This window comes from Rhineura floridana, chromosome 1, assembly GCF_030035675.1.
Source record: "Rhineura floridana isolate rRhiFlo1 chromosome 1, rRhiFlo1.hap2, whole genome shotgun sequence".
Taxonomy (NCBI): Eukaryota; Metazoa; Chordata; class Lepidosauria; order Squamata; family Rhineuridae; genus Rhineura; species Rhineura floridana.
Genome location: NC_084480.1, coordinates 230,613,418 through 230,627,788, shown reverse-complemented (window position 1 = coordinate 230,627,788; position 14,371 = coordinate 230,613,418). Strand labels below are relative to the sequence as shown.

The window sequence follows — 14,371 nt, the reverse complement described above, 5'->3', positions numbered from 1 at the left end:
GTGTTGCACATTAACTTCACTTTTGTAGCAGCAACAGCAACAGCATCTTTGTATGGCGGGCTACCGGGACACTGAACAGCTGAACACACAGGTGGAAGGGAATGCATTTGTTTGGTTTCCTTTACGCAGAACTCTCTCTCACACACGCACACAGAAGAGACGGGGGAGGACTCCGTCCTGCTTCTCAAGCCAAGTTGGCTGACTGGAGAAATGTCCCCCGGGGCAGGGTGTTTCAGGAGCCCACGTCCGACATCGAAAAAAGAGGATCCTAGCTGGGAGACGAGGCTGGACTGCCAGGGAAGAAAATGAGCATGGGAATGGCAGCGGGGTCTGACATTTTCCCAGCCAGCATTGTCTGGTGGTGCTGAGATGAGGTGTGAGGAGGAAGAAAGAGGGAGGAAAGCGCGCGAGAACCCCTCCCCCTCTCTTTTCCCCTTCGCGCTGTAGGGAGGATGGCACGGCGCGAGTAGCTTTAGAGCCTCTGGTGCCGGCAGAGAAAAGCAATAGAGGGGGGAGAGCTGCTGGAAGAACCGGGGAAGCGGCAGCAGTCCTTCTTCCCTGCGTGCTCCAACCAGCGGCGGCTCGGCAAGAGCCTCTTCTCTTTGCGGTTCTCCACAGCCGAGGTGGAAAGAGCCGCTCGCTGCGCTCCCGCCGCCGTTGCAGGTTCTGGGGCTGAGAGCGTGGCGCCCTGCAGGAAGGAGTGGGCGGGCTGTGTTGGGCCAGTGTGTGCCCGGCACACGCAAAAGGACCCGTTCTGCTGCCGCTAGTGCCGCCTGGATGCCAGAGGCTCCTCAGGAGCCGGTGGCCGAAGGCACTCAGCAGCAGCTGAAGGAAAGAAGCGGAGGAGGAGGAAAAAGAAGGGAAGGAGGGTGACAATCCCGGGCACGGAGCGGGGACGTCGCGGCCGGCTTGCCATGGCCTCCAACTTTAACGATATCGTCAAGCAGGGCTATGTGAAAATCCGCAGCAGGAAGCTTGGGGTGAGTGAAGCCGCGCGCGCGCATGGTCCTCCCCCTGCACCCGTTTTCTCGCTCTTGTCTGTCATTGCCTGGACGGCGGAGTTGGAGGTGGGGGTTGGCTGGTCAATGAGGCGTTGCCTGCGAGCAACCTCCCTGCGTTCCTGGGTAATGCTTTGGCAGGCAGCGTGGGGGGGGGGTCAGGCGGGTGGGTGTGCGGGGATGGCTCTCGGCTCGGCAGGAGGTGGAGGAGGAGGGACAAGGGCTGCTGGAGCTGCTGCTGCTGTTTTCGACTTTTGTTTGTCTCCCGCGCGCGGCTACCTACCGAGGTGGAGGCAGTATGTGTTGGCATCGCGCTCCTGTGCGTGCAGCCCGATCCGTTTCCGCGTTTACATGGGAATAAATCCTATGGATTTCAGAGGGACTTGCCCCCAACTGTGCATATAGGGATACAGCCTGTTTAGTGGGAATAAATCAACCAGGAATAACCGCCACTTTCCCACAACCTAGCTTACCCTTGTAGATACAAGAATGTCTCATTTCACGCCTAAACTTCCACTGTAGGAGAGACGACAGAAATCCACCACCTGTTAAACTCTTTTTAGCCGCCTGTAGACAGCAAGGCTAAACACTTACTGTGGAGTAAGTCCAACTGGGTACAGTGCGACTTACATCTGAGTAAGCCTGTGTAGGATTGCACGGTTAAACAAACATGATTCCCCCACTCCCGTTGGAGAGTGGCTGCCTTTCCCCAAACTGATGAGAAGGGAAGATTTCCTTTTCAGCACATTTCCCAAGCCTCAGCTACTCCTTCTTCTGCTTCATTTGCAATCCATAACAGGTTGAAGTGTGGCTGTGTCAAAGGGCAGGGCACTGTGTAAACTTTGTGCAATGTGGGTTATATAGCGTTGGATGCAATACATTTAAAGATGTATTAGAAAGCATTAGGAGCTTGGTGCAGGAAAGGAAGAGAAAATATTAAAAAGTGTCTGCTGAGTTGAGTGGAGCAGAGGCGATGATGATGAGTTTATAGGTAGAGACTTATTTGGGTAGGATGCATGCTTCAGTATTATTGGTGGAATTGATTCAGACTTGGTTACAACAGGGGCAAGGATAATGATACATTGAGGAGATGGACAGGAGAGTTGGCAGGGAGATGGAAGCTGCTGCCTACTGTGACTAAGCCAACTGAAAGATCACACAGTATTCAGAGGCAAAATAGGTTTCAAACATAAGGTTGGAATTGCCTGGAAAGGTGCATGAGAGTGTTGAGATAATTATTGAAAGAAGGACTCGCCCAACTTTCAATACTCCTTTATGAATTAGAAATGTTTTAAAGGAGGTGATGGAGACCATGGCTGTCCCTGAAGCCTGTTGGAAACTGTCATTATACCTGCCTGGTTTTGCTCTAAAATAAGAAGCAAATGTGTTAGTAATGAAAAAGACACAGCTTGAATGCAAATGCTGAAGCAATGTATGAACCTCTGAATTAAAGTGTAATCAGATTTATAGGCAAAGAGGAAACCACTGAGATTTGATATAATAACATGGATAGAGTCAGCCCTGAGTCACACAATAAGAGCGTTAAGTAAGTGTACTGCCTTCAAGTCGATTCCGACTTATGGCGACCCTATGAATAGGGTTTTCATGAGGCTGAGAGGCAGTGACTGCCCTAAGGTCACCCAGTGAGCTTCATGGCTATGTGGGGATTCGAACCCTGGTCTCCCAGGTCGTAGTCCAACACTCTAACCACTACACCACACTGGCTGTCAATAAGAGCATTAGCCTATGCTAAAAGGAAAAACAAACAGTTAAAACCAAGGAAGCTGCTTGCTTTTGAAGCCCTTTAAAAATCTGTCTGGTTGTGAATTAGGCTATACAACAACTTTGTGATCACTAAGGCCATCAGTGGAGGACAACAATATCAAACACTACTATAAATGTTGGGCAAATGCTGTTCCCAGTATCAGAGGCAACCTGCCTCTGAATAGCAGTCACTGTTGGACAACAGCGGGAGAAGGCTCTTACTCTCATGCCCTGCTTGTGGCTTCTGATTGGCCACTGTGGGAAACAGGATATTGTAGCAGATGGGACTTTGGTGTGATCTAGCAAAGTTCTTCTTATATACTAAGATCTACATGAGATTTCCTTTTTTCATTCTTGGCAAGCCACTCTCAGCATAACTGACTGTGGAAAAGCAACATACACATATACTAATCCAGATTTTACTTTATTTGTGTTTATTCTTTGCTTGGGGAGCATACACATTTCTGACATAATTTTTCAACTTCCACCTTATTTCTCCCCCCTCCATTCCCCCTTTATTTCTCTGATAGGGAAGAAAATAGATATTTTGATAAGCAAGTCTTTTAAAATGCTACCTCCTGTTCACTAGGCATACTAGTTTTGGTTCTGAGGGTGGCTCATGACTGTCAAAACTGATTAAGCTTGCTCAGTTATTCTTTTAATATGAAGAAGAAAAAGCACAGGTTCAGTTCATGGTAGTGCAGTAAATGTAAAACAGAAACAGTTTACTTTAGCATTCAACAATTTTTCTTAGCCTAGAGCACGTGAGTTGACTTTATTTATAAGCATGGCTGTTTTATGATAAAATCCTTTGTTAAGCTTTCTACTGGAATGAAAATATTCTTGGGAAACTGCTGTAGATAGGATCCTTCACAGGTGTTCTTCGTAACAACACAACAAAAAGAGCTGAATTGGACTTGTAGACCTGTAAAAATTCAGGTAGAATGGAAAATGTAATAATTATAGTTTTCAAATACACACAGCATCAATAATCAAGACACTTTTACCTTAGCCCAGAATGTATCAGTTATAATGTATATAACAGTAGAAATAAATCTTTGAGCTGAATTCAAAGCCTACATGGGATTGACAGATGTTGCTAATTACTCCTATCCTTGCTACATTTCATACTCTCTTCCCAGTCTATAGATTCCCATGCTATTGGCTCTTCTCTCCCAGAACCTCTGTTTTTCTACATAGTTTCCACTTCAGGCACAGTCTATCTTGTTACTTTAAGCCACCTACTTTATTTGTCTTCTGGGAACATAACTGCACACACTTGAATGTAGCAAATTCAGCTTCTGTTGGAACATGTGGATGCGATTCTGTAATGCAGGAATTCTGCTTCTGAAGTGCAAGTATGCAAATAAGGAAAACCCAAGTTACAGCTGCTGCTCAATATGTTTAATACCATGGTTGTGCTGAGTGCTGTACAGACACAGAAGTGACATGGTTTACATCTATAGGTGAGGGCTTGTTCAGTACCATGTGTGGTACAACTGTTTGGAGCCATTGGATGGATATAGTTTTATGCCTCCCATGCAGAAACCCTGCACTGCTGTAGACCTGGGCCCATCACATGGGTGAGAGGAGTATTAGATCATTCAGTGGGGTGGGACATGAGCCCCTTTGAATTTGTGCTTATTGTATATTTTGATTTGATTTTCCTTATTATAAAAGGCTTTGAGATCTGAGGATAGTAAACAATCTTTAAATGTAATGAATGAATGAATAAATAAATGCTACAGATTATAAATGCTATAGTTGTGTTGCATCTGCCCCTGTGGCTGTTTTTAGAGCATTAAGGTAGTACCTGTCAGCAGTGCTGATTGTGTGGGTCAAATGACCACTGGATGTGTAATCAGTATTTGATGTGTTATAGAGTGGTTGAATGTTCAGTAACCCAGAAGGGTTTTAGAATACTACAGATGTACTGTTCTGGAACAGTTGCCCTGGGAGCAGAGAACCTTATTGGAGTGAATGTAACATTTAAGGATGTTTCTTTATCTTGGTTGTTGCTGATGATGCTATTGTTGTATCCTTTGTGATCAGGAATTGGGTTTTTTTTCCCCTCCTCATATTATTGTGGAGCTTTTCTTCAATTCCTCTGGCCACCATGAACTCCCTCAATCAGGAACAAGATGTTGGGAGAATTAAGGAAAACTGTGTGTGTGTGTGTGTGTGTGTGTGTGTGTGTGTGTGTGTGTGTGATGTGCCTTCTTCTTTGCTTAAATAGTTACCCTTCCAGTAAGCACTTACATGTAGTTATCAACTTGTAGCAAATTGTGATCTGGATTGTATATGTTCTGTGAAAGGTTGTTGGATGGATGGACTTGCCCTTGGAAAGTCATTGGACTAGCTGGCTTTCTGGTACCTTCCAAATCTATAAAATTCATTATTGCAACACAGACGAAGATTCTTCAGACTTTCAGGCCTCAAGATGCTCTTTCATCTTTATTCCTGGGTAGAAATTGGTCCAGTGGAAATGCATGTGCTGTAAATTAATATTTCCTATTAATAATTCTTTATTTTGGGGGTATTGATTTAAGATCAAGCAGCAGACTGAATTTACAGCCCAGTTCCAGTAAGTGTGCTCGTTAAAGCAGCAATTATGTGGGCAGAACAATCAGAGAAAGCTGACATAATTTGCGCAGGAGCAAGAGAAGCTGGCGTAAAGTTCTACTGCATTCAGTTGCCATTCAGGAGCCTCTGGGTTGGCTCAGCCAGGAGCTGCACACAGGGACCAGAAAAGAAAAGCCTGCTCTTCAGGGAGTAAGCACTCTCCATTGACTTCTATTGCAATTATTTTCTTAGGGTGACCTTTTTCCTGGCATAACTTTTGCCTGGATTGGGACCAACAGGAGCACTCCAAACACAAGTTGGATATGGTCCAAGTCCCCTCACCTCAGCCCCTCACCTGACATGCCCCTTTTTCTGGCCTTATGCTGGCTCCACTTACACCGGTTGGCTGACCCAGTTGGGTCCTGGCTCAGCCGGGCCGAGGGACCTATGCCAGTGTAGCCTGGCTCAGCTGGAGATCTGCTGCATTCAATTCCCCTCAGCCCAGCATAAATGCAAGTTGGATTGCACCCTTAGGTAACTACTGTTAATATTTTCCTGCTCTGAATGAGGAGAACATATAACAGACAGACAGCTATATGCTTAAACTGAAACGGTTATCTCAAGGGACTATATTTTTTATATTAATATGAATGTATTCCCCTTCCAAGTGAGATAAGGGAGAGGCCATGTGAAATTTGAAATTCTACAAGTGGCTAGAAGCTTATCTTAGTGCTAATACATATTATCTTTACCCTGGATGCTGTGCTTTTCTTTGCAGAAAGGGTATTCAAGGCTAAGGGAAGAATAATCATAAACTGACCTTTGGAACATTTTGCTATCTTGACAGGGCTGTTAATTCTGAGAGAATGCACTGGGATTGTTGGAATCCCAATTACAGACTATTGTTGTACATCTGATATGAGTGAGGTTTTTTGTTTTTTTTTAAGCATCTTAAAACAAGGTAGAAAGGATCGCTGGTGCTATTTGGCTGGATAGACGCTATCCCAAAACCAATATTTTAATCTGAATTTCAGTGTCAAACAACGTCCTGGGAAGTAATCATGAGATCTCAGCAGGCCTTAGAAGGTTACTATTATTACTGCTTCATGTGAGCTTGATGCAAGGCCAGGTTGACACTAGCTTAATTAGTTCGGTAGAACAGTGAAATAAGAAAAGCCTTATCGGAAAACAGGAATTTTGCTGTTCTTCATAAAATGAGGAAAATACATCTGATAATGCTTTATATTAAAACTAGTAGGTATGACATTGGTGTAGAAGAAATATTTGGGGTATACTCCATATTTCCATACTGCATTGTGGTATTATCCATTTTCAGTGCAACAGGAAATATATATGTCTTAGGATTTGTAAGGTTTTTAGAAGGAATCGAAGTTTTCCATTACAGCAACTTGGAATTCTGAGACCTGATCCTATATGTGTGTGTGTGTTAGATGCAAACAGTGAATGAGGCCATAGCAGAAAGAGCAGCAGGCAATGATACCTGAAGCCTTTTGTTAACAGGTAGTAATGATGATAATCAGCCCATACAGTCAATAATAAAAGTAACTGTTATGTATGACACATTTCATACATGATAATACTTGAACTGCATTTGAGCATCTTTTGTATCCTTTGTATTAACAGATGTAGAAGAGAAAGTGGGAAAGAGGCATTGCAGTGTGAATGAACATTCTGAACAATGTAGTTTACAATCTAATTGAATAAAGGGCTGCTTTTATATGTCTGAAAATGACAACCTGTTTGAACTGAAACAAATTAGGGCTATTCAATGACTCACAGTCTCCATAACTCATAGTTCTTATTCATTTGTTGTTTTTGTTGCAAGGTCCAGACACTTTTTACCTAGGTACCACTTCTGTTGAAGGGATATTATGTTTTCCCCAGTACAAGCTCCAAACAGTTATAATAACTTGACACTGGGAAAATACTATTCCTCTCTCCACCATCTAATGATCTAATGTCATCATTGTGATTGTGTATGTGAATATGGCCATGGTTCCACTTAAGGAAGCAGCAGTAGGCAGAGATCTGCCAATAAAACTACCCCTGGCCTAATACATAGTCAGTGATAACAGGTAATCAGTGCTGTGGAAGCTGATAAGAAAAAAGAGAAGCTTAAATATGGCTCTTGCTCTTCTCTCATATATGCCTTTGCAGGACTATTCCTCCCATGCCGTAGAGTAAAATGACTGCTTCAGGCAGCACCATGATAGAAGGATAGATGAAGGGAGGTGGTATCAAATACAGCAAGACTTCCTAGTGTTGCTTTAGTGAGGTAGAACAGTTGGGCCATGCCTACATCATCCATTTAAAGTGCTCTTATACCATTTTTTAACAATCATGGCTACCCCCATGTGGAAAATGTTTTTAATTTTGTTATAAGTAGTTTGTTAGGATGTTAAAAGAAACAGATGCCCACATCATTTTGAGATAAATTTCTTGAAGTAGCTCTTGTAGAAAAAGCCTGTAGCATCAGGAAAGATGTGTGTCAAGGTCGCTTAATTTATCTAGGCACTGCATTCCTATGTTAGAACAATGGCGCTGAGTACGGAGACAACGCCCGGGGAAAAAGTTGAAAAACAAGCCTTATATGGAAAAGTCTGTAAGGGAGGAAGTGGGCTGACCAAGCAGATAATGTATGCATGATGTATATGGTGAAAAGGTATAAAGCCTGGCTGCGTCCAGGAAGTGGCAGACTCGGCTTGGTTCGTTTCTCCACTTGCGCAAGTGTTTCAATAAAACTTGGTTTTGCTTTTAAAAGTCGTTTCGTCGTTCCTTGAGTAATATTGGAACACTGTACTTAGGAGCGAACTCTCGCCTAACAATTAAAGTAACATTGTGGGCGTTTATTTCAAGTAGCGACCACGAAGGGACAGGTCTTTGTGCGCCACAGCGTTCCAGGGCAGCCCCCCCAAACGGAAAGAACACTCCAGACCCGGTTGAGGTCTGTTCCAGGTGGGAAGCGGTTGTGCTGGGGCGCCGGGGCTGGCGCCGAGCCTCTCCATAGAAATCGAAACGAGCAAAACCAGGTTTCCGGGAAGGGTAAGTCGCCTGGAAGGGCTGAAGATTGTGTGAAAGGGTGTGAGTGAACGTGCGCAAGAGACGGGACGTATCCTAGCGGTTATCCCGAAGTGAGTGCGGACCGGCCAGTAGTGCGTTTCCATACAGCAGGGAAGCGGAAGTCGTTTGTACCGTCTGTTTTGTGTGGGGTCGGGAGGAGAAGGGATAGAGAATATCACCTGTACACCGACCAGTAAAGGGAAGTGCAAAACACAAACGGACGGGGGTGGTCACCTGTAGGGTCGGCTTTGTCTCAGACACCAGTACCACGCGATGGGTCAGGGTGCATCAAAAGCGACTGGCAAAGGGACACCCCTTAAGACCAAGTGTAAAGGACGGCCGCAATGGGCAGTTGGGTCCAAGACACCACTGGAATGTATTTTGGGGAATTTTCTGCGTTTTAAAATTTCTGTTATGTTTTGATGGATTTTTGGGGGGGGGTTTGAATGATAGTGGTTAATCCAGATGTTAAGGTGTACGTCACTTGTCTGTGTTCCTAGGTTTAGTCTCAGACATCTCCGGTAAACAGAGAGGTTGTCGCAACATGGGGGCAGGTTGCTAGGTAGTAAGAAGAAAGGGGGTTGGGATTGTTGTACTGTTGTGTGTTTTGTCTGTTTGTTGTAAAAACAGTATTTTGGTTTTTCTTTTAGAGCTCCTTTTTGTTATTCTGGTATAGTGTTAAGAAATTTAGAGTATAAGTATGTTGTGGTATTTATGAATGCAACTTTAATCGTCTCACTCTCTCTTGTATTTTTCTGTGTAAGATTTGATTATATTTATCCATGGTGGGTCATGGTGAGAAGATTTTCTATATTTTATTTTATACCTTACCCATTTGGGTGTATGGTTTTAGGATTTATAATGCTGCCTCAGTCACCATGCAACAGAGGAACGTTTTCACCTAATGTTTTATTTCCTTGGGGGCTCCCTTCTCTATCAAATCTCTTAGAGTTGGAATCTCCAGTCTGTGTCTACAGTGGATTGATTTTTGTTCTATAATGGTTTAGAATTAAGTATGATGAAATATAGTATGTTGTGAAAAAGAGGTGTATGAATCAAGTACTCATGTGTGAATGTGTGAAGGTTTCTTGAAGTGTCTGTATAAAGGTTTTCTGTGAAAATATCTAATGCTGTTTAAAGAACCTAGTCTGTTCCTTTAGCGAACTTTGAAGTCAAGTGTGAAAGAACTTGCTCTGTTTATTTAAGCAAGTGATTAAGAGAGCTGAGAAAAGTAAACAGAAAGTTGGAGTTACAGTGAAAGAGAATGGGTGAGAAATGTTTTGGGCAAATTCATGGATTATTTTAGGAGAAGAAAAGAGAATAATTTTTGTTCTATACTGTTTGAGTTTCCTTTTTCTTTATTTGTGTTTAATTTACTGGGTTGCAGTTTGCCTTCTGTGTATGTGCGTGTTTAAAATTACAGCCCCCTTGAGAAAATCAAGGAGCCACAGAGGGAGGGTAGATTTTCACTCCCTGTTTTTGTTAAGAAATATGCACAGAGTTGCGCATTTGGGAGGAGGCGATTTTCTCCTAGAACAGGGTGTTGCCTTCGTCATTGTCACGCTTTATGTGTGCAAATTCAGGCGCTGATGCAAATGTGTTATTGCATGCAATCCTTGTTAAGTTGAATAACAAGGAACCCAGAGTAATTGATTTTATACAGGGTGTTCATTGGTGAAATTCCCTGATATGGTAAGAAACAGGGAAAGTATATTTAGATATAAGGATAAGATTTACAGTAATATGGTATTCTTTAATGAGCCCAGCCTAAAGGGTGTAATATGTTTTATTTTAACCATGCTAATTCTTTTCAGCCGAGTTATGTACAGCTGGAAGAATTTTTTTTGGAAATACAAAATGTTCTTTTTTACTAATGCCGGCTCTTCTCTCTCTTTCTTTATATCTGTTAAACTTCCTTTTACAGATAGAATTGTGTTTGTAAGGAGAAATTTAATTTTCCTTTCTGGGGGCCCTTTTCTTTGTTTCTTTCAGTATTTTTGTGTCTCTTTAGCAACCTCTGTATATGATCAGAGGCTAAATTCGAAGGCCTTTAGAATGTGTAGTTATGTTGTGTGTCTGTCTGTTGCAACACGGTATTTTGGTTTTTGTGCACTTTTGAGAAGAAGTCTCATTTGTAGCCATGAAGGTATTATTTTTATATTTTCCTTCCTGTGCTGAATGATTTGCAAAGGAAGCATTAACCCCCAAAGAAATTTTTTTCTTGTGTGAGACACAGGAGATTTATTGCAGGCATTTTGATTGGAGCCTCATATGAAGCTGGTACCAACGTATTGGGCCTTTACATAGCTATACAACAGATGTGCTATTCCCTAGCATGTGTTAACAGCATAGAGGCCTGCTTAATTCTTCCACTGCTATGGAACCACTACCAATGGTCTGTGTACAAGGTTGCAAAGGTGCAAATATAAAGGTGTATGAGAGTTTCACCCCTCCTTTTCTTTTAGTAGAGATTTGTTTTTAAATGTTGAAGGTCACGTTGTATGATATGTACAAATGTATGTAGAATATTAATGATGTGGAAAAATAACATTATAACTTAGTGTTTAGTTAACAGGCATGAATCAGACACATGTTTCCATATCTCATTTAAATAATGAGTGATTCTATATCGAGCTTTATAATGTGTGAAAAGAAGTAATCTTTTGAATTCAATCTTTTTCAGTTCTTGTATTTCACCAATATATCAGTTAAAGCAAAGAACCACAGATGCTCTCTCAATCATGGGACCTTGATGCTTTGTTTTCACCAGAAGGACTGTTTTTAAGTGGGACTTGGAGATTTTTCCAGGAACAGCAACCCACAGACTGATCGATTAAGCTGACTATTTGATCTTTTGAAGATTAACCTTGTACAAATCTGTAGTATGTTCCAAGACCATGATATAACCATGTATGTATTGTGTAACGATTTAAGCATTGACTGTTTTTCCTTACATAGTTTAAGTGTTAAGAATGTTTTACTCTTGGGATGTTTTTAGCCTTCTAAATCCCTTGTGATGGAGTCTACAGAATTTAGCTATTCCAGAATGGTTAGGAATAAGTGCAATGCCCAGGAATTGCACCAGTGGGCTATAATTAAGCATGTAAGAGGAGTAACAATGTGAATAGATGTCAATACCATAAGAATCTAGGAAGATGATAGTTTGGAATCTCATCAAAATTGCTTTTCTCTCAAAATGATTAATGTATTTTATGGCTCTTTTATGCTAAGAAATGAATCAAGTTCAACTATTGTATATTCTGAACATAGGTGCATGTGATACAACCTATGCTAAGATATATTAATAGATGCTTTTGTGGTACTGAGAAAAAAATAGGATGTGATTTTTCATTTAAAGTCCCTGTATAGACCCTCCAGAAAATATTGTCATACAGTCACTTACATTATAGATAAGCACTTACAGATATAGGCACATAGAAGATTTTAAATTTTAAATTCCCTGTTTGGCTGGAGAAAAGGCGCCAAAGGAGGTTTAATCCTTATAATGCACCCCATTGTGGTGATTTTGGTATCTGGCCCTTGTAATATGGATCTATCTCATATGGCACAGTTATACCCTGGAAGTCAGCATTGGAGCCTGGGGGCAGAATTGTGAAAGGACTATATGTCTACATTCCAAAGAGGGGGGAGTGATACTGCTTGGCTAACCCCATTTTGGTTCAAGTGGAACCCAGGAGGTGTAGGCCGGGAGCTATAACTCCCACCCCATTCTCACATACCCCCAACAGTTGGTATGGCTGGTAATGCGTTCTAGAGGTTTGTCCGCAGGAAAACAAGGACAGAGTTAAACACTGTTGCATAAATGTCATCTTATTTCTTGGCGTGTATACTCCCTACATACAGTGAATCCCATTGTTCGTTAGAAAGAGTCTTAGTTGTTTGTAGTGCTTGTAAAAGTATATATGCAGAGACATATGCACGCATATGAAGTTTTCTAGCCTGAGTAAATGAAAAGGGTATTCAGGACAGTAAATAATGCTTTTAGAGTGTATGTTATTGTTTTGTCCTCTCCCTATAATTATAATGATATATGTAGTATTGCAAATAATACTGCAGTAAGAATCAGCAAATACATATATCAATAAATACATCAAGAAGAAGAAGCCATGTGAAAGTAAAACTTTCAAAGGCTTCTTGAGGGGGGAATTGTGGGAAATGATTTTAATTTTGTTATAAGTAGTTTGTTAGGATGTTAAAAGAAACAGATGCCCACATCATTTTGAGATAAATTTCTTGAAGTAGCTCTTGTAGAAAAAGCCTGTAGCATCAGGAAAGATGTGTGTCAAGGTCGCTTAATTTATCTAGGCACTGCATTCCTATGTTAGAACAATGGCGCTGAGTACGGAGACAACGCCCGGGGAAAAAGTTGAAAAACAAGCCTTATATGGAAAAGTCTGTAAGGGAGGAAGTGGGCTGACCAAGCAGATAATGTATGCATGATGTATATGGTGAAAAGGTATAAAGCCTGGCTGCGTCCAGGAAGTGGCAGACTCGGCTTGGTTCGTTTCTCCACTTGCGCAAGTGTTTCAATAAAACTTGGTTTTGCTTTTAAAAGTCGTTTCGTCGTTCCTTGAGTAATATTGGAACACTGTACTTAGGAGCGAACTCTCGCCTAACAATTAAAGTAACATTGTGGGCGTTTATTTCACCCACAGAATCCTGGGAACTGTGGTTTGTTAAGAATGCAGAGTTGTTAGGAGACTCCTCACAGAGCTACAATTCCCTGCACCCCAACAAACTACAGCTCCCAGGATTCAGTGGGGGAAGCCATGATGGTTAAAATGGTATGAGTGATTTACATGTATGGTGTGAATGTGACCTTGGACACTTCAGACGGCAAAATGTTTTGGGCCCGCACTGTGTATGTGTATGTGTGAGAGAGATATTGAGATTGATGGGAATTCAGTCTACTCTCAGTTACCAGGGGATAGATGCTGTGAAGGCTACTTGTTCAGGAGCATCAAAGACAGCCCTATGAAACCTTAGTCTTGAAAACTGGAATCTTCACAGTTCTTAATCTGCAACAGTAGACAGAAGTATGTTTGGCAGTAAATATTTTAGAATTTTTTTTAGTAAGTCATGTCATTATACCACTTGTCATTTGCCTTGATAATTTAAGAGGAAAGACTATAGTTTGGTGGCAGAGTACATGCTTTGCATGCATAAGGTTCCAGGTTCAGTCATCAGCATTCTAAGGTTCTGGGAAACATTGCCCTCTCAAACCTTGGAGAGCCATTGCCAGTCAGTATAGATAATACTGTATTAGATGGACTTGATGTAAGACAGTTTCTCCTGTGCTTTTAACATAAAATGAATACACACTTTCTCCTCTCAGATACTGAAGAATATATCCCTTCATTTAGATGAATGGCTCATCTGTAAAAACAATCCTCTAATCTACATTGATATGCCCCTAATTCTTATATGCATTTGCTTGTGAAAAATGAGAATTCTATAAGAGAACAAAAGAAGAATGCTATGTTATGTAGTTATAACATTCAGAATTACACAAATTACCATAATTAGAACATTCCTTGAAAAGATGGATTCCATTTTTCAAAAAAAACTAAAAGCTTCTGTTGCATTCCAAAATTCACATTCAGAATGTTTTTGTTTTATTTCTCTGTAAATCAGATCTGAGGATAGAAGTAGGGTTACAAAGGCTCATGTGAGTTTTTATGGAAACCTCAGAGGAAAAAAAATAGCTGTTTTTACTCTCTTTCAGGCAGGTAGGCAATTCATTATGGAGATTCTTCCAGTGTTTTTGTTATATTCTGTCTTTATGGTTGACTAAATCTTGGCTGGGAATCAAATTAAAGCTGTTGTGATCTAATGCAACTGATGGACATACAGTTAAATGATCACCTAGGTGAAAAACTGTTCTAGTATTAAAGGAAAAGTATTGTTAACTTTCTAAAAAACAAATTAGGGGAAACAATTAAGTA

At 41.4% G+C, this 14,371-nt stretch overlaps 1 protein-coding gene across 1 annotated transcript in view; it reads left to right on the top strand.

Moving 5' to 3' along the window:
- Window positions 1-249: 249 nt before the first annotated feature.
- DOK6 (docking protein 6) overlaps window positions 250-14,371 on the top strand; it is a 481,228-nt gene continuing 467,106 nt past the window's right edge. Inside the window, exon 1 of the mRNA XM_061593326.1 lies at window positions 250-980. Coding sequence (XP_061449310.1) covers window positions 915-980 — 66 coding nt within the window. The 5' untranslated portion in view covers window positions 250-914. The remainder of the gene's footprint in view (window positions 981-14,371) is intronic.